The following is a 20,726-nucleotide window of genomic DNA, read 5'->3' on the forward strand; positions in this document are numbered from 1 at the left end:
TCTTAGTAAAGTACAGATTCTCGTACTTTTTTTGGATGAGTCCCGTCCGGGATTCGAACCCACACTTGCCAGAGTGAGGCACCTAATCGCCAGAACAAAAAGTCAGCGATCTAACCCACTCAGCCACCGAGGCTTCCACAAAATGAAAGTCTGACAACTGGTAGTCTAGATCCGTACTTTGAGTACCCCTCTGACAAGTGTAAATTGGCACGGCTCCCATGGCCAAAAGCTATGAATACACAATGCCATTTAGAAAGTGGTCAAATGTAACAAATGTTATATTTGGGATAGCACTTTCTTTGTAAAGTACAGATTCACGGGACTCAACCCCAAAAAGTACTAGAATCTGTACTTTAATAGAAAGTGTTATTCCAAATATAACATTTGTTACATTTGACCACTTTCTAAACGGCATTGTGTATTCATACATAGGCTTGTTTACCCGCATTTTGAAACTCGGTGCAAAAATTTCTCAGCCGAAAGCGTCACCTTATTTGGCGTAAATTGCTACTAATTGTCGGGCAAAAACCTCTAATTTTAATAACGATGTAGAAGTATGTATGCTTTATTTACATGCTTTATTATGTTATGTTGTACTATATATATGTTTCCCTGGACACACAGTCTGTTATCCAGAGAAACATTCTTGTGATGTCAGCTTCTGACAGAAAAGGGAGATGTATATGAATTATAGGAAATATCTATAAAATTCTATTTATTTCCTACTTACTAAAATAAATATTAGATATATAGTATACCTGTAGTCCAATTTCTTAACATTTCCGCCAGACTCAGTTTCAGCTTGACATTGAATTAATTTGAGTAAAGGTAATTAAAACTCCAAAGCATGTGATGTTTTCACAATAAGTTTATTTGCACCTCCCAATCAGAGTCGGCGAGAAAATTGGAATAGAGGCTAATTTCTGATGTAAACTTGTTGTAAGGCAATTAACATTTCTCAATTAATTGTGTTTGCAAGTGACCATGTGATCTTAATTTCATTTATTTTCAATATTTACTAAACAAATTTGATGAGACAATGAACATTGAAATATTCCACTTCCTAGTTTATGATGAAACATATCACTGAACAATTTTCAAGAAATTCACATATGATGTACTTCATAATGTCACACATCACTAAATGTGAATACTCTGTTTTTTACTAAACAAATTTGATTAGACAATGAGTGACAGAGTATTCATATTAACTGATGTGTGACATAATGTGAATGTTTTAAAATAGTTCTGTGGTATGTTTCATCATAAGCTAGGAAGTGGAATATTTCAATATTTAATCAATTTTTTATGACCTTTTTGTTATTGTTCATGATTCATTGGTAATCATACTGCAAGGTAATTATTGAACATTGAGATAGTGTGAATGTTGTCCAAACTGCACGAATTTGCTTAAAATCCTCTCCCTCGATTTTTCCTCTTTTTTTTTTTGGAAAACCTGCTCACATCCCGGAAATTGTCAAAATTGCATTTCACATTTTCCCAGTTCAACTTTGGACTGTGAACAACTATCACTGGTACCTGAAGCAAAGTCTACAATTCTCACCTGAAGAAAGGGTGATGGATGTGCAGTGGGACCCTGAACATGGATACAGAATGCACATTATGTGTTCTGGGGCCCAGTATCTGCAGTATACATGGTCCTGGTCAACATGCCACAGCTTGGGGAAGTCAGCAGATGATATGGCTACAGTGACAGTGATTGATGGAGGTGAGAGTAGAAATCAGTTTGCAGAATGTCATTTATTACTCGCCCGGGAAGAGATCACCTGTTTTATAAACATCCAGCTGTATAAACATACACATCTTGTAATGACAAAGCGCTTGCTTCTGAGACGAGCTTATGAGCACTTGATGACGTCACATGGCATTGTGTTGCCAGTGGATCATAGCATATTGTTACTTGATTGTAAACTTTGTATTTTGTAACTTATCTCTCCATAACAGTATGCAATATTCCTTCTCGCTTTGATCATATAATCAGTGTACAACATTGTGAAAACAATCCTCGTTGGAACACACCCTCCGACAACCTTGCTCCCACCATGCTCCAGCACTACTTATCACTTTTTCCTTCATCGTCCGTAGGGAAGTGCTGCGTTTTGTCTAATGTTCATGCTGTTGTCCATGTTATATTCTCTTTTTCTGTTGAAGATTTTGATATATTATGGATGATGTGATTATTTCAGTGTCGGATCGGAACCTGTGGATCATTGATTTCTATAAAATAGAGGGACTTATCCCACTGCCCTCTGTGAAATGCTCCTTCAACCCCAAAAATACTACACCATCTTACACGGTCCCTGTTCATCATTTGGATAAGCTTCCCAAACCTGCCATTACGTTGTCTCACTTTCAACTGCATGGGTAATCCTTTGGCGCCTCCCTAGAATGCAGACGTTACTTTAACTTTGGGTGGTTCCATGTCTTCACGGCTCAAGATCGATGATAGATCTCTTATGTCTATTGATTCTGACATTCGCCTGTCACTCCTACTGTTGTCACAAATTACTACCTTCGTCCAGGCTTTGGTTACGAGGAATGGGCTGCCAAACACAGATTTTTTTTTAAAGAATTGCTTTCAGCTCTGAATGAAATCATTCGTCTCTTAGAGTACTTAGCTCAGCTCCTTATGCACGCCACGGGCTCCCTCCTCATTATGCATCGCCAGGCCTATATTGAGGAAGTCTCTTCTGTTCTTGAGGATGTCAAGGGAGTCCACCAGCTTGGTCCTCTCGTCTTTGTGCAGCAACTTGTCGCCCCTTCCCATGGACATTGCCCTTTGGACCGTAGCACCTGCCATTTTGAACGCACAAACTGGTTACCCTGCATGTTTATTTTTTCTTCTACGGAATGATTGCATTAAACTCTGTACCGAGAGTACTACGTAACGTGAGGGTAACTACAGTTCCCGATCTTTCGGGTACCTCCAGACCCAGCCTTACCTGTAATCAGGCATGGTGGTGATGTATTAAAGAACACATCCATGGGTTGAAGACAAAGTGGCAGTCTAGTCTTGTCTGTGCTCTCAATCACAAATGGGGATATGCAGTTGGTTCAACCGGTTGACCTGCCGTGGTATAATTGCAAACTGTTGTGGAGGGACAAGTTAAAAGATATAGGGAATCAGAGTATTCCCCTTATTTATATACTTATCCTGACACAACAGGTCATGACTGCCCGCCTGTCCATCCTCTCAATGTTGGATGCACTTGTCACCTGTCTACAGGCGATTGTTGGAAAAGTGATGAGTGGTATAGGAGCATGCCAGGAGCGAGGTGGTCGGAGGGTATGTTACGGTGAGGATTGTTTTCACAATGTTCTACACTGTAATATAATCACAGCAAAAAGGAATATTGCATACTATTGTCAGGATATGTGTATAAATAAGGGGAATACTCTTAATTCCATATGTTGTGGGGCTCCGTTCCACAAGGCAATTGTACTGCATGACAGTCATACGTCTATGTAAAAGAATGGAAGTTACGATTACCTTACTGCTACGATAGCTTTGTTGAACAGACCCCTGAATTCTAAAGGTGGGCTGTTGTATGCTATTAAATTAATTCATGTCAACTTTTGAAGTGTTTGAAGTATTATTCTGTTAAACTCAATTAGATTATGCTGTTTATCACGTAAATGTCTGCCTATTCACACACGACACTGATCTCTCTTTTTTAAATTTATAAACGGCAAGTAATAAATAGAATACTAAACTGGCTCTCATGTAATACCAATCCTATTGGTTCAGTCTAATACCATTGAAGATGGTTTTGTAATGGTCTAAATCATCTTCACTGGCTGGTGAATAAATGTTGTATTCTCTTGTGTTTGTAGAAAAAGTTCTTGTGACACCAATGAGACAGATGGTTGTACCCCCTCCATTGTCTGCCTTCCAGCTGGAGTTGCCTGCCCCTGTCAGTCAGGTGACATTTGGTCCAGCAGGCTTGAGTAATGACATTGCAGTGATGTTGTCTGATCAGAGGCTGGCTGTGTATCATCTCGCAGCAGAAGGTGCCTTTGTTTTAAAATCTGTCTGATTAGTAGATAAACACTATATTTTTTCAGCTTTTGTCTGGGGTCCCCCACCATGATGTTGCTTGAATATTGTTAAAAGTAGTGTAAAACCATACTCATTCACCCACTCACTCTTTATGTGATAAAATACCACTATATAGGCTAGTTTTTGCAATGTTTCACAAGTAAGAACGGGTCATTTATTACCTTTGGCGAGAGGGAATAAGGGCATCTCACCATAAAACATTGGTAATGAAAATAGGCAGTTCCAGGAAAGGTCAGATTTTAACCTCATTATACATTACATATTGCATTCCCATCTGTTTCCTGCAAAAACATGGCTGGAAACTTGTTCCTGTCAAGCCTGTCAGGCGTAGCACTAGACAATTCCTCCGAGCACCTCTCATCAGGTGCCATACACCTCTAAAGTGGGTGCTGCTCTGGCACAGAGTAGCTGTTTTGTGCCAAGCACCTATCTGGCACCAAGTGCCTGTCCTGCAGGCAACAGAAGGGAATGCAATGTGTAATGCAGGATAAGTATTAGATAAAACATATATTAGATATTAATAATAGTGTTTGTTAATGGCGCACTCAGCAATATGATGGTTGTTGGTAAATAATTGAGTCTGGACCAGACAATTCAGTGATTGACATCATTAGCATGATCCACGCAATTGGGATCGATGACATGCATCAACCAAGTCAGCGACCTGACCACGCGATCACATTGGTCGCCTCTTATGAGAAGTGTAGTCGCCTTTTATGGCAAGCATGGGTTGCTGAAGACCTATTCTACCCCAGATCACCACGGGTCCTTAATAATAATTGGATACCTGTAGTTATTTTGTGGCTAAAGATCGGTAATGGAATTATGGTTATTTGATTTTCATGATTACAAGCTTGGAAATCTTCTTGGAGGGACGTGGTAATAATATATGATCAATTGGCGAGGGTTATCTTTCTCTGAAAACTATATAGATGAATAGCTCCAGCCCATGGCCCTTATGTCAGTTGTGTAACATTCTCTCTGACACATTGCTTCCTGCAGCCAAGAATGGATCTGATGAAAGTGTAAAGCTTGGAGCGGCAGGAGGAACCGGCTTCAGTGTGCAGTGCAGGAGACATTCACTGAAGTGTGTGTACAGGTGAGGGACAGATCCAGTGTGTGTACAGGTGAGTGTGTACAGGTGAGGGACAGATTCAGTGTGTGTACAGGTGAGGGACAGATTCAGTGTGTGTACAGGTGAGGGACTGATTCAGTGTGTGTACAGGTGAGGGACAGATTCAGTGTGTGTACAGGTGAGGGACAGATTCAGTGTGTGTACAGGTGAGGAAGAGATCCAGTGTGTGTACAGGTGAGGGACAGATTCAGTGTGTACAGGTGAGGAAGAGATCCAGTGTGTGTACAGGTGAGGGACAGATTCAGTGTGTGTACAGGTGAGGGACAGATTCAGTGTGTGTACAGGTGAGGGACAGATTCAGTGTGTGTACAGGTGAGGGACAGATCCAGTGTGTGTACAGGTGAGGGACAGATTCTGTGTGTGTACAGGTGAGTGTGTACAGGTGAGTGTGTACAGGTGAGGGACAGATTCAGTGTGTGTACAGGTGAGTGTGTACATATGAGTGTGTACAGGTGAGGGACAGATTCAGTGTGTGTACAGGTGAGGGACAGATCCAGTGTGTGTACAGGTGAGGGACAGTTTCAGTGTGTGTACAGGTGAGGAAGAGATCCAGTGTGTGTACAGGTGAGGGACAGATCCAGTGTGTGTACAGGTGAGGGACAGATTCAGTGTGTGTACAGGTGAGGGACAGATCCAGTGTGTGTACAGGTGAGGGACAGATCCAGTGTGTGTACAGGTGAAGGACAGGTTCAGTGTGTGTACAGGTGAGGGACAGATCCAGTGTGTGTACAGGTGAAGAAGAGATCCAGTGTGTGTACAGGTGAGGGACAGATCCAGTGTGTGTACAGGTGAGGGACAGATCCAGTGTGTGTACAGGTGAAGGACAGATTCAGTGTGTGTACAGGTGAGGGACAGATCCAGTGTGTGTACAGGTGAGGGACAGATCCAGTGTGTGTACAGGTGAAGGACAGATTCAGTGTGTGTACAGGTGAGGGACAGTTTCAGTGTGTGTACAGGTGAGGGACAGATCCAGTGTGTGTACAGGTGAAGGACAGATTCAGTGTGTGTACAGGTGAGGAAGAGATCCAGTGTGTGTACAGGTGAAGGACAGATCCAGTGTGTGTACAGGTGAAGGACAGATTCAGTGTGTGTACAGGTGAGGGACAGATCCAGTGTGTGTACAGGTGAGGGACAGATCCAGTGTGTGTACAGGTGAGGGACAGATTCAGTGTGTGTACAGGTGAGGGACAGATCCAGTGTGTGTACAGGTGAGGGACAGTTTCAGTGTGTGTACAGGTGAGGGACAGATCCAGTGTGTGTACAGGTGAAGGACAGATTCAGTGTGTGTACAGGTGAGGAAGAGATCCAGTGTGTGTACAGGTGAAGGACAGATTCAGTGTGTGTACAGGTGAGGGACAGATCCAGTGTGTGTACAGGTGAAGGACAGATTCAGTGTGTGTACAGGTGAGGGACAGATCCAGTGTGTGTACAGGTGAGGGACAGATTCAGTGTGTGTACAGGTGAGGGACAGATCCAGTGTGTGTACAGGTGAGGAAGAGATCCAGTGTGTGTACAGGTGAGGGACAGATTCAGTGTGTGTACAGGTGAGGGACAGATCCAGTGTGTGTACAGGTGAGGGACAGATCCAGTGTGTGTACAGGTGAAGGACAGATTCAGTGTGTGTACAGGTGAGGGACAGTTTCAGTGTGTGTACAGGTGAGGGACAGATTCAATGTGTGTACAGGTGAAGGACAGATCCAGTGTGTGTACAGGTGAGGGACAGATTCAGTGTGTGTACAGGTGAGGGACAGATTCAGTGTGTACAGGTGCGGGACAAATCCAGTGTAGGTATACGTGAGGGACAGATTCAGTGTGTGTACAGGTGAGGGACAGATCCAGTGTGTGTACAGGTGAGGGACAGATCCAGTGTGTGTACAGGTGAGTGTGTACAGGTGAAGGACAGATTCAGTGTGTGTACAGGTGAGTGTGTACAGGTGAAGGACAGATTCAGTGTGTGTACAGGTGAGGGACAGATCCAGTGTGTGTACAGGTGAGGGACAGTTTCAGTGTGTGTACAGGTGAAGGACAGATTCAGTGTGTACAGGTGCGGGACAAATCCAGTGTATGTATACGTGAGGGACAGATTCAGTGTGTGTACAGGTGAAGGACAGATTCATTGTGTGTACAGGTGAAGGACAGATCCAGTGTGTGTACAGGTGAGGGACAGATTCAGTGTGTGTATAGGTGAAGGACAGATTCAGTGTGTGTACAGGTGAGGGACAGATTCTGTGTGTGTACAGGTGAAGGACAGATCCAGTGTGTGTACAGGTGAGGGACAGATTCAGTGTGTGTACAGGTGAGGGACAGATTCAGTGTGTACAGGTGCGGGACAAATCCAGTGTAGGTATACGTGAGGGACAGATTCAGTGTGTGTACAGGTGAGGGACAGATTCAGTGTGTGTATAGGTGAAGGACAGATTCAGTGTGTGTACAGGTGAAGGACAGGTTCAGTGTGTGTACAGGTGAGGGACAGATTCAGTGTGTGTACAGGTGAAGGACAGGTTCAGTGTGTGTACAGGTGAGGGACAGATTCAGTGTGTGTATAGGTGAGGGACAGATTCAGTGTGTGTACAGGTGAGGGACAGATCCAGTGTAGGTATACATGAGGGACAGATTCAGTGTGTGTACAGGTGAGGGACAGATTCAGTGTGTGTACAGGTGAGGGACAGATTCAGTGTGCACAGGTGTAAAGAGAGGAACAAATTGTCATATAATGTTTTCTTGCAGTGTCAAGTTTACGTCTGTGATTGTGAATTTTCCCCTTCACATCCACCACCTTACCTGGTTAACTCCGGATTGCTTCATCTTCTGTGGCCTGGATGCTGGAAACACCCACTCTGTACTGTACAAAGCTGAGCTGGCTGGGGACACACTAGCTGTCAGGTAATACAGACTTTAGTTCACATACTTACTTGTTCTCATATGAAATAATGGTGCATGTTGTCATGCCTTGGAGTGTATCTTCCAGATCAAGTCTGGATGTAGAGAACCTCGTGCACTGCATAGCTGTCAGTGTGGACACTCCGTCAGTGGCAATCCAGTTGTGTGATGGAACTGTACTCCGATACCTGTCAGGTAAGGTGAACACCACTTACTTACATCACTGTGACCCGAAACGTGTCATGTAAGAAGAACACCACTTATAAACCTATTCATTGGGATCGCTATTAAGTAAGAGAGTTCTTTCTATAGGCATTAAAACCTATTGTGAGGTTTTCCTTTCAAAGTAAAACCTATTAAGAGGTTTTACTTTCAAAGGAAAACCTATTAAGAGGTTTTACTTTCAAAGTAAAACCTATTATGAGGTTTTATTTTCATTCTGGAGGTTTACTTTGAATGTAAAACCTCAAATCCCAGGTTTAACCAAGTAACTGACTACAAGTAGCAATTCAAAATTTTAATTCAATTAAAATTGAATGTCATGTGTACAGTGAATGAAGACTGGGTAACAAAATGAAAGGACAGCGAGGTTTCAAAACATGTGCTTTTAAACAAGTGCTTATCAATGCTGCACAATTTGCACGTGAAGTAACTGCTAGCCGTTACGTCACAACTACCTCTGCGTAACAGTTGGATTGTTTAAAGTCGTAAATCTTGTAAAGCAAAAGACACCTTTTAAATTTGCGAATTTTCGTTTTGAAAAGTTTAAAAGAAGTGGAATATTGCAACACAAACATTTAGAGACCAAAGATTTCACTTTCATTTAAAAGTAAGTATTTTAGTTGTGTTTTGTCCAAGTGCTCTTGACCGCCTGGCAAGTCAGCGAATTTCACGTGCAAGTTATGATGTCACGTCTTCAAGGAAGCGCTATAATGAAGCGCCTCATTTATAGATACTCGTTATAACATTTAATCAATTTAGACGGTTTATAAGTATGGAAAAACACTTTCCCTCGGTTTTGCTAGACAGAGCATGCCCTCGGGGGCGGGAAAAACCGCGGGGGCTTCGTCTCCTTGGTTTTTCCCTCTCCCCAGGGCATGCTCTGTCTACCAAAACCTCGTGAGCATGTTTTCTCCAATCCTTAATTGCATCACTGTAGGCCGATACCTGTCAGGTAAGGTGAACACCACTTAATTGCATCACTTTGCTCCGATACCTGTCGGGTAAGGTGAACACCACTTAATTGCATCACTTTGCTCCGATACCTGTCGGGTGAGGTGAACACCACTTAATTGCATCACTTTGCTCCGATACCTGTCGGGTGAGGTGAACACCACTTGATTGCATCACTTTGCTCCGATACCTGTCGGGTGAGGTGAACACCACTTAATTGCATCACTTTGCTCCGATACCTGTCAGGTGAGGTGAACACCACTTAATTGCATCACTTTGCTCCGATACCTGTCAGGTAAGGTGAACACCACTTAATTTCATCACTTTGCTCCGATACCTGTCGGGTGAGGTGGACACCACTTAATTGCATCACTTTGCTCCGATACCTGTCGGGTGAGGTGAACACCACTTAATTGCATCACTTTGCTCCGATACCTGTCGGGTAAGATGAACACCACCTAATTGCATCACTTTGCTCCGATACCTGTCGGGTGAGGTGAACACCACTTAATTGCATCACTTTGCTCCGATACCTGTCGGGTGAGGTGAACACCACTTGATTGCATCACTTTGCTCCGATACCTGTCGGGTGAGGTGAACACCACTTAATTGCATCACTTTGCTCCGATACCTGTCAGGTGAGGTGAACACCACTTAATTTCATCACTTTGCTCCGATACCTGTCGGGTAAGGTGAACACCACTTAATTGCATCACTTTGCTCCGATACCTGTCGGGTGAGGTGAACACCACTTAATTGCATCACTTTGCTCCGATACCTGTCGGGTAAGATGAACACCACTTAATTGCATCACTTTGCTCCGATACCTGTCGGGTGAGGTGAACACCACTTAATTGCATCACTTTGCTCCGATACCTGTCGGGTAAGATGAACACCACCTAATTGCATCACTTTGCTCCGATACCTGTCGGGTGAGGTGAAGACCACTTAATTGCATCACTTTGCTCCGATACCTGTCGGGTGAGGTGAACACCACTTAATTGCATCACTTTGCTCCGATACCTGTCAGGTGAGGTGAACACCACTTAATTGCATCACTTTGCTCCGATTCCTGTCAGGTAAGGTGAACACCACTTAATTTCATCACTTTGCTCCGATACCTGTCGGGTGAGGTGAACACCACTTAATTGCATCACTTTGCTCCGATACCTGTCGGGTGAGGTGAACACCACTTAATTGCATCACTTTGCTCCGATACCTGTCGGGTAAGATGAACACCACTTAATTGCATCACTTTGCTCCGATACCTGTCGGGTGAGGTGAACACCACTTAATTGCATCACTTTGCTCCGATACCTGTCGGGTGAGGTGAACACCACTTGATTGCATCACTTTGCTCCAATACCTGTCGGGTGAGGTGAACACCACTTAATTGCATCACTTTGCTCCGATACCTGTCAGGTGAGGTGAACACCACTTAATTTCATCACTTTGCTCCGATACCTGTCGGGTAAGGTGAACACCACTTAATTGCATCACTTTGCTCCGATACCTGTCGGGTGAGGTGAACACCACTTAATTGCATCACTTTGCTCCGATACCTGTCGGGTAAGATGAACACCACTTAATTGCATCACTTTGCTCCGATACCTGTCGGGTGAGGTGAACACCACTTAATTGCATCACTTTGCTCCGATACCTGTCGGGTAAGATGAACACCACCTAATTGCATCACTTTGCTCCGATACCTGTCGGGTGAGGTGAACACCACTTAATTGCATCACTTTGCTCCGATACCTGTCAGGTGAGGTGAACACCACTTAATTGCATCACTTTGCTCCGATACCTGTCAGGTGAGGTGAACACCACTTAATTTCATCACTTTGCTCCGATACCTGTCGGGTAAGGTGAACACCACTTAATTGCATCACTTTGCTCCGATACCTGTCGGGTGAGGTGAAGACCACTTAATTGCATCACTTTGCTCCGATACCTGTCAGGTGAGGTGAACACCACTTAATTGCATCACTTTGCTCCAATACCTGTCGGGTGAGGTGAACACCACTTAATTGCATCACTTTGCTCCGATACCTGTCAGGTGAGGTGAACACCACTTAATTGCATCACTTTGCTCCGATTCCTGTCAGGTAAGGTGAACACCACTTAATTTCATCACTTTGCTCCGATACCTGTCGGGTGAGGTGAACACCACTTAATTGCATCACTTTGCTCCGATACCTGTCGGGTGAGGTGAACACCACTTAATTGCATCACTTTGCTCCGATACCTGTCGGGTAAGATGAACACCACCTAATTGCATCACTTTGCTCCGATACCTGTCGGGTAAGATGAACACCACCTAATTGCATCACTTTGCTCCGATACCTGTCGGGTGAGGTGAACACCACTTAATTGCATCACTTTGCTCCGATACCTGTCGGGTGAGGTGAACACCACTTGATTGCATCACTTTGCTCCGATACCTGTCGGGTGAGGTGAACACCACTTAATTGCATCACTTTGCTCCGATACCTGTCAGGTGAGGTGAACACCACTTAATTTCATCACTTTGCTCCGATACCTGTCGGGTAAGGTGAACACCACTTAATTGCATCACTTTGCTCCGATACCTGTCGGGTGAGGTGAACACCACTTAATTGCATCACTTTGCTCCGATACCTGTCGGGTAAGATGAACACCACTTAATTGCATCACTTTGCTCCGATACCTGTCGGGTGAGGTGAACACCACTTAATTGCATCACTTTGCTCCGATACCTGTCGGGTAAGATGAACACCACCTAATTGCATCACTTTGCTCCGATACCTGTCGGGTGAGGTGAAGACCACTTAATTGCATCACTTTGCTCCGATACCTGTCAGGTGAGGTGAACACCACTTAATTGCATCACTTTGCTCCGATACCTGTCGGGTGAGGTGAACACCACTTAATTGCATCACTTTGCTCCGATACCTGTCAGGTGAGGTGAACACCACTTAATTGCATCACTTTGCTCCGATTCCTGTCAGGTAAGGTGAACACCACTTAATTTCATCACTTTGCTCCGATACCTGTCGGGTGAGGTGAACACCACTTAATTGCATCACTTTGCTCCGATACCTGTCGGGTGAGGTGAACACCACTTAATTGCATCACTTTGCTCCGATACCTGTCGGGTAAGATGAACACCACTTAATTGCATCACTTTGCTCTGATACCTGTCGGGTGAGGTGAACACCACTTAATTGCATCACTTTGCTCCGATACCTGTCGGGTGAGGTGAACACCACTTGATTGCATCACTTTGCTCCAATACCTGTCGGGTGAGGTGAACACCACTTAATTGCATCACTTTGCTCCGATACCTGTCAGGTGAGGTGAACACCACTTAATTTCATCACTTTGCTCTGATACCTGTCGGGTAAGGTGAACACCACTTAATTGCATCACTTTGCTCCGATACCTGTCGGGTGAGGTGAACACCACTTAATTGCATCACTTTGCTCCGATACCTGTCGGGTAAGATGAACACCACTTAATTGCATCACTTTGCTCCGATACCTGTCGGGTGAGGTGAACACCACTTAATTGCATCACTTTGCTCCGATACCTGTCGGGTAAGATGAACACCACCTAATTGCATCACTTTGCTCCGATACCTGTCGGGTGAGGTGAACACCACTTAATTGCATCACTTTGCTCCGATACCTGTCAGGTGAGGTGAACACCACTTAATTGCATCACTTTGCTCCGATACCTGTCAGGTGAGGTGAACACCACTTAATTTCATCACTTTGCTCCGATACCTGTCGGGTAAGATGAACACCACTTAATTGCATCACTTTGCTCCGATACCTGTCGGGTGAGGTGAAGACCACTTAATTGCATCACTTTGCTCCGATACCTGTCAGGTGAGGTGAACACCACTTAATTGCATCACTTTGCTCCGATACCTGTCGGGTGAGGTGAACACCACTTAATTGCATCACTTTGCTCCGATACCTGTCAGGTGAGGTGAACACCACTTAATTGCATCACTTTGCTCCGATTCCTGTCAGGTAAGGTGAACACCACTTAATTTCATCACTTTGCTCCGATACCTGTCGGGTGAGGTGAACACCACTTAATTGCATCACTTTGCTCCGATACCTGTCGGGTGAGGTGAACACCACTTAATTGCATCACTTTGCTCCGATACCTGTCGGGTAAGATGAACACCACCTAATTGCATCACTTTGCTCCGATACCTGTCGGGTGAGGTGAACACCACTTAATTGCATCACTTTGCTCCGATACCTGTCGGGTGAGGTGAACACCACTTGATTGCATCACTTTGCTCCGATACCTGTCGGGTGAGGTGAACTCCACTTAATTGCATCCCTTTGCTCCGATACCTGTCAGGTGAGGTGAACACCACTTAATTTCATCACTTTGCTCCGATACCTGTCGGGTAAGGTGAACACCACTTAATTGCATCACTTTGCTCCGATACCTGTCGGGTGAGGTGAAGACCACTTAATTGCATCACTTTGCTCCGATACCTGTCGGGTGAGGTGAACACCACTTAATTGCATCACTTTGCTCCGATACCTGTCAGGTAAGGTGAACACCACTTAATTGCATCACTTTGCTCCGATACCTTCCGGGTGAGGTGAACACCACTTAATTGCATCACTTTGCTCCGATACCTGTCAGGTGAGGTGAACACCACTTAATTGCATCACTTTGCTCCGATACCTGTCAGGTAAGGTGAACACCACTTAATTGCATCACTTTGCTCCGATACCTGTCGGGTGAGGTGAACACCACTTAATTGCATCACTTTGCTCCGATACCTGTCGGGTGAGGTGAACACCACTTAATTGCATCACTTTGCTCCGATACCTGTCGGGTGAGGTGAACACCACTTAATTGCATCACTTTGCTCCAATACCTGTCGGGTGAGGTGAACACCACTTAATGAGATCACCCTAAACACCACACAGCATTTCTATTCATCGAAATTTTGTCTCCAGAAACTAAACATAGAAGGCCCTACAAATGAAATTAAACTGCTGATTCTAAATTGATCTGCTTTTCAGATGATGACAATCTGTCGCCATGGAACACTGAGTGTGGACAAGACCTCCAACTGCCATATGCCTGCAGCCAGATGTCTGTGTGTCTGATAGGGGGAGAGGTGGGTTAACAGTGACTCAGATGTCTTTGTGTCTGGTAGAGGTGGGTTGACAGTGACTCAGATGTCTGTGTGTCTGGTAGGGGGAGAGGTGGGTTGACAGTGACTCAGATGTCTGTGTGTCTGGTAGGGGTAGAGGTGGGTTAACAGTGACTCAGATGTCTGTGTGTCTGGTAGGGGTAGAGGTTGGTTGACAGTGACTCAGATGTCTGTGTGTCTGGTAGGGGGAGAGGTGGGTTGACAGTGACTCAGATGTCTGTGTGTCTGGTAGGGGTAGAGGTGGGTTAACAGTGACTCAGATGTCTGTGTGTCTGGTAGGGGTAGAGGTGGGTTGACAGTGACTCAGATGTCTGTGTGTCGTAGAGGTAGAGGTGGGTTAACAGTGACTCAGATGTCTGTGTGTCTGGTAGGGGGAGAGGTGGGTTGAAGGTGACTCAGATGTCTGTGTGTCTGGTAGGGGTAGAGGTGGGTTAACAGTGACTCAGATGTCTGTGTGTCTGATAGGGGGAGAGGTGGGTTGACAGTGACTCAGATGTCTGTGTGTCTGGTAGGGGGAGAGGTGGGTTGAAGGTGACTCAGATGTCTGTGTGTCTGGTAGGGGTAGAGGTGGGTTAACAGTGACTCAGATGTCTGTGTGTCTGATAGGGGGAGAGATGGGTTGACAGTGACTCAGATGTCTGTGTGTCTGGTAGGGGTAGAGGTGGGTTGACAGTGACTCAGATGTCTGTGTGTCTGGTAGGGGGAGAGGTGGGTTGAAGGTGACTCAGATGTCTGTGTGTCTGGTAGGGGGAGAGGTGGGTTGACAGTGACTCAGATGTCTGTTTGTCTGGTAGGGGTAGAGGTGGGTTGACAGTGACTCAGATGTCTGTGTGTCTGATAGGGGAGAGGTGGGTTGACAGTGACTCAGATGTCTGTGTGTCTGATAGGGGAGAGGTGGGTTGACAGTGACTCAGATGTCTTTGTGTCTGGTAGAGGTGGGTTGACAGTGACTCAGATGTCTGTGTGTCTGGTAGGGGGAGAGGTGGGTTGAAGGTGACTCAGATGTCTGTGTGTCTGGTATGGGGAGAGGTGGGCTGACAGTGACTCAGATGTCTGTGTGTCTGGTAGGGGGAGAGATGGGCTGACAGTGACTCAGATGTCTGTGTGTCTGATGAGTTTTGGGTTGTAGCTACAGAAGGTTGCAGGTTGTATTAAAGCATTCATTATAAATAAAGCTAAACTTAGAAATCACTACTACTTCACTTGATGTTCACCTTGGTATCATTGTATATGGGTTGTGTGTATGTTGCAGGAGGTTGTTTTGGGACTGACTGACCGATACAGATTCTATGTCAATGACAAGGAGGTGAGTGACAGGTACAGATTCTATGTCAATGACATAGAGGTGGGCGACAGGTACAGATTCTATGTCAATGACATAGAGGTGAGCGACAGGTACAGATTCTATGTCAATGACAAGGAGGTGAGAGACAGGTACAGATTCTATGTCAATGACAAGGAGGTGAGAGACAGGTACAGATTCTATGTCAATGACAAGGAGGTGAGTGACAGGTACAGATTCTATGTCAATGACAAGGAGGTGAGTGACAGGTACAGATTCTATGTCAATGACAAGGAGGTGAGTGACAGGTACAGATTCTATGTCAATGACATGGAGATGAGTGACAGGTACAGATTCTATGTCAATGACATGGAGGTGAGTGACAGGTACAGATTCTATGTCAATGACAAGGAGGTGAGTGACAGGTACAGATTCTATGTCAATGACAAGGAGGTGAGATACAGGTACAGATTCTATGTCAATGACATAGAGGTGAGCGACAGGTACAGATTCTATGTCAATGACAAGGAGGTGAGCGACAGGTACAGATTCTATGTCAATGACAAGGAGGTGAGAGACAGGTACAGATTCTATGTCAATGAGAAGGAGGTGAGTGACAGGTACAGATTCTATGTCAATGACATAGAGGTGAGCGACAGGTACAGATTCTATGTCAATGACAAGGAGGTGAGAGACAGGTACAGATTCTATGTCAATGACATGGAGGTGAAAGACAGGTACAGATTCTATGTCAATGACAAGGAGATGAGTGACAGGTACAGATTCTATGTCAATGACAAGGAGGTGAGTGACAGGTACAGATTCTATGTCAATGACAAGGAGGTGAGAGACAGGTACAGATTCTATGTCAATGACATGGAGGTGAGTGACAGGTACAGATTCTATGTCAATGACAAGGAGGTGAGAGACAGGTACAGATTCTATGTCAATGACATGGAGGTGAGTGACAGGTACAGATTCTATGTCAATGACAAGGAGGTGAGAGACAGGTACAGATTCTATGTCAATGACATGGAGGTGAAAGACAGGTACAGATTCTATGTCAATGACAAGGAGATGAGTGACAGGTACAGATTCTATGTCAATGACAAGGAGGTGAGTGACAGGTACAGATTCTATGTCAATGACAAGGAGGTGAGTGACAGGTACAGATTCTATGTCAATGACATGGAGGTGAGTGACAGGTACAGATTCTATGTCAATGACATGGAGGTGAGTGACAGGTACAGATTCTATGTCAATGACAAGGAGGTGAGATACAGGTACAGATTCTATGTCAATGACATGGAGGTGAGAGACAGGTACAGATTCTATGTCAATGACATGGAGGTGAGATACAGGTACAGATTCTATGTCAATGACAAGGAGATGAGAGACAGGTACAGATTCTATGTCAATGACATGGAGGTGAGTGACAGGTACAGATTCTATGTCAATGACATGGAGGTGAGAGACAGGTACAGATTCTATGTCAATGACATGGAGGTGAGTGACAGGTACAGATTCTATGTCAATGACAAGGAGGTGAGTGACAGGTACAGATTCTATGTCAATGACATGGAGGTGAGAGACAGGTACAGATTCTATGTCAATGACATGGAGGTGAGATACAGGTACAGAATCTATGTCAGGGACAGGGAGGTGAGAGACAGGTACAGATTCTATGTCAATGACAAGGAGGTGAGAGACAGGTACAGATTCTATGTCAATGACATGGAGGTGAGATACAGGTACAGAATCTATGTCAGGGACAGGGAGGTGAGAGACAGGTACAGATTCTATGCCAATGAGATGGATCAAGTTGCCTCTAACTGTAGATCAATGTTTCCAGATTGCCTCTAACTGTACATCGATGTTTCCAGATTGCCTCTAACTGTACATCGATGTTTCCAGATTGCCTCTAACTGTACATCAATGTTTCCAGATTGCCTCTAACTGTACATCAATGTTTCCAGATTGCCTCTAACTGTACATCAATGTTTCCAGATTGCCTCTAACTGTACATCAATGTTTCCAGATTGCCTCTAACTGTACATCAATGTTTCCAGATTGCCTCTAACTGTACATCAATGTTTCCAGATTGCCTCTAACTGTACATCAATGTTTCCAGATTGCCTCTAACTGTACATCTTACGCTGTCCATGATGAGTTCCTGCTTCTGACGACACTGAGTCATACATGTCGATGTATTTCACGACATACCAGGGTCAGAGGTTAGCTTATATTTATTATTTTCAACTAATCCTTGTTGCATAATATGAGGGTATATACATTTGATATGTTCATGCTTAAGGTGATATGTACTGTTAATAATGGCAACAACTGTATTATGATGTCATGTCTCACCATATATGCATATATCATTTGTTTTAGTATCTGTCGGTTAACAGTCACAGTATTACTTGCTCACCGCGTAAATATCCAAGTACAGGCCCTATAGGCCTCTTCTTACATGTACCTAACTCGGTATTTCTTCAGATAACACTGGTTATGGTAATTTTGACAAGGCAGTATAACATATTCCAAACCTACATGTACAGATGTTGTTAAACCATTGAGCTTGTAATATTGTGTTTCTTGATTGTCGTGATTGAGGTGTGAGAATATATTCTTGTGATATATTAATGTCTGGGTGTATGTGTTTGTGTTATGGTGATATGTGAGTGTATGTGTTATGGTGATGTGTGTGTGTATGTGTTATGGTGATGTGTGTGTGTATGTGTTATGGTGATGTGTGAGTGTATGTGTCATGGTGATGTGTGAGTGTATGTGTCATGGTGATGTGTGAGTGTATGTGTCATTGTGATGTGTGAGTGTATATGTGATGGTGATGTGTGAGTGTATATGTAATGGTGATGTGTGAGTGTATATGTAATGGTGATGTGTGAGTGTATATGTAATGGTGATGTGTGAGTGTATGTGTAATGGTGATGTGTGAGTGTATGTGTAATGGTGATGTGTGAGTGTATGTGTGATGGTGATGTGTGAGTGTATATGTAATGGTGATGTGTGAGTGTATATGTTATGGTGATGTGTGAGTGTATGCGTAATGGTGATGTGTGAGTGTATGTGTTATGGTGATGTGTGAGTGTATATGTGATGGTGATGTGTGAGTGTATATGTTATGGTGATGTGTGAGTGTATATGTTATGGTGATGTGTGAGTGTATGTGTTATGGTGATGTGTGAGTGTATGTGTCATGGTGATGTGTGAGTGTATATGTAATGGTGATGTGTGAGTGTATGTGTAATGGTGATGTGTGAGTGTATATGTAATGGTGATGTGTGAGTGTATATGTGATGGTGATGTGTGAGTGTATGTGTGATGGTGATGTGTGAGTGTATGTGTGATGGTGATGTGTGAGTGTATGTGTCATGGTGATGTGTGAGTGTATATGTAATGGTGATGTGTGAGTGTATATGTTTTGGTGATGTGTGAGTGTATATGTTATGGTGATGTGTGAGTGTATGTGTCATGGTGATGTGTGAGTGTATATGTAATGGTGATGTGTGAGTGTATGTGTTATGGTGATGTGTGAGTGTATGTGTCATGGTGATGTGTGAGTGTATATGTTATGGTGATGTGTGAGTGTATATGTTATGGTGATGTGTGAGTGTATGTGTTATGGTGATGTGTGAGTGTATGTGTCATGGTGATGTGTGAGTGTATATGTAATGGTGATGTGTGAGTATGTGTTATGGTGATGTGTGAGTGTATATGTAATGGTGATGTGTGAGTGTATGTGTTATGGTGATGTGTGAGTGTATGTGTTATGGTGATGTGTGAGTGTATGTGTCATGGTGATGTGTGAGTGTATATGTAATGGTGATGTGTGAGTATGTGTTATGGTGATGTGTGAGTGTATATGTTATGGTGATGTGTGAGTGTATATGTTATGGTGATGTGTGAGTGTATGTGTCATGGTGATGTGTGAGTGTATATGTAATGGTGATGTGTGAGTGTATATGTTATGGTGATGTGTGAGTGTATATGTTATGGTGATGTGTGAGTGTATGTGTTATGGTGATGTGTGAGTGTATATGTAATGGTGATGTGTGAGTGTATGTGTTATGGTGATGTGTGAGTGTATGTGTTATGGTGATGTGTGAGTGTATGTGTCATGGTGATGTGTGAGTGTATATGTAATGGTGATGTGTGAGTATGTGTTATGGTGATGTGTGAGTGTATATGTAATGGTGATGTGTGAGTGTATGTGTTATGGTGATGTGTGAGTGTATGTGTTATGTTGATGTGGGTGTTGATGTGGGTGGGTATGTGTTTGTGGTATATGATGTGTGAGTGTATGTGTCATGGTGATTTGTGAGTGTATATGTTTGTGTTATGGTGATGTGTGAGTGTATATGTTTGTGTCATGGTGATGTGTGAGTGTATGTGTTATGGTTATGTGTGAGTGTATGTGTTATGGTGATGTGTGAGTGTATGTGTTATGTGATGTGTGAGTTTATGTGTTTGTGTTATGGTGATGTGTGAGTGTATATGTATGTGTTATGTGATGTTTGAGTGTATGTGTTTGTGTTATGTGATGTGTGAGTGTATGTGTTATGGTGATGTGTGAGTGTATGTGTTATGTTGATGTGGGTGTTGATGTGGGTGGGTATGTGTTTGTGGTATGTGATGTGTGAGTGTATGTGTTATGGTGATGTGTGAGTGTATATGTAATGGTGATGTGTGAGTGTATGTGTTATGGTGATGTGTGAGTGTATATGTTATGGTGATGTGTGAGTGTTTGTCTTATGGTGATATGTGAGTGTATGTGTAATGGTGATGTGTGAGTGTATATGTAATGGTGATGTGTGAGTGTATGTGTTATGGTGATGTGTGAGTGTATGTGTTATGTTGATGTGGGTGTTGATGTGGGTGGGTATGTGTTTGTGGTATATGATGTGTGAGTGTATGTGTCATGGTGATTTGTGAGTGTATATGTTTGTGTTATGGTGATGTGTGAGTGTATATGTTT

At 43.8% G+C, this 20,726-nt stretch overlaps 1 protein-coding gene across 1 annotated transcript in view; it reads left to right on the top strand.

The window, feature by feature from the left end:
• LOC139477634 (elongator complex protein 1-like) overlaps positions 1-20,726 on the top strand; it is an 80,134-nt gene that overhangs the window by 9,359 nt on the left and 50,049 nt on the right. Inside the window, exons 10-17 of the mRNA XM_071260032.1 lie at positions 1,505-1,729; positions 3,856-4,032; positions 5,084-5,180; positions 7,944-8,099; positions 8,185-8,291; positions 14,312-14,409; positions 15,698-15,751; positions 17,859-17,961. Coding sequence (XP_071116133.1) covers positions 1,505-1,729; positions 3,856-4,032; positions 5,084-5,180; positions 7,944-8,099; positions 8,185-8,291; positions 14,312-14,409; positions 15,698-15,751; positions 17,859-17,961 — 1,017 coding nt within the window. The remainder of the gene's footprint in view (positions 1-1,504; positions 1,730-3,855; positions 4,033-5,083; positions 5,181-7,943; positions 8,100-8,184; positions 8,292-14,311; positions 14,410-15,697; positions 15,752-17,858; positions 17,962-20,726) is intronic.

The sequence above is a fragment of the Haliotis cracherodii genome, unplaced genomic scaffold, assembly GCF_022045235.1.
Source record: "Haliotis cracherodii isolate W230 unplaced genomic scaffold, xgHalCrac1.p SCAF_1, whole genome shotgun sequence".
Classification (NCBI taxonomy): domain Eukaryota; kingdom Metazoa; phylum Mollusca; class Gastropoda; order Lepetellida; family Haliotidae; genus Haliotis; species Haliotis cracherodii.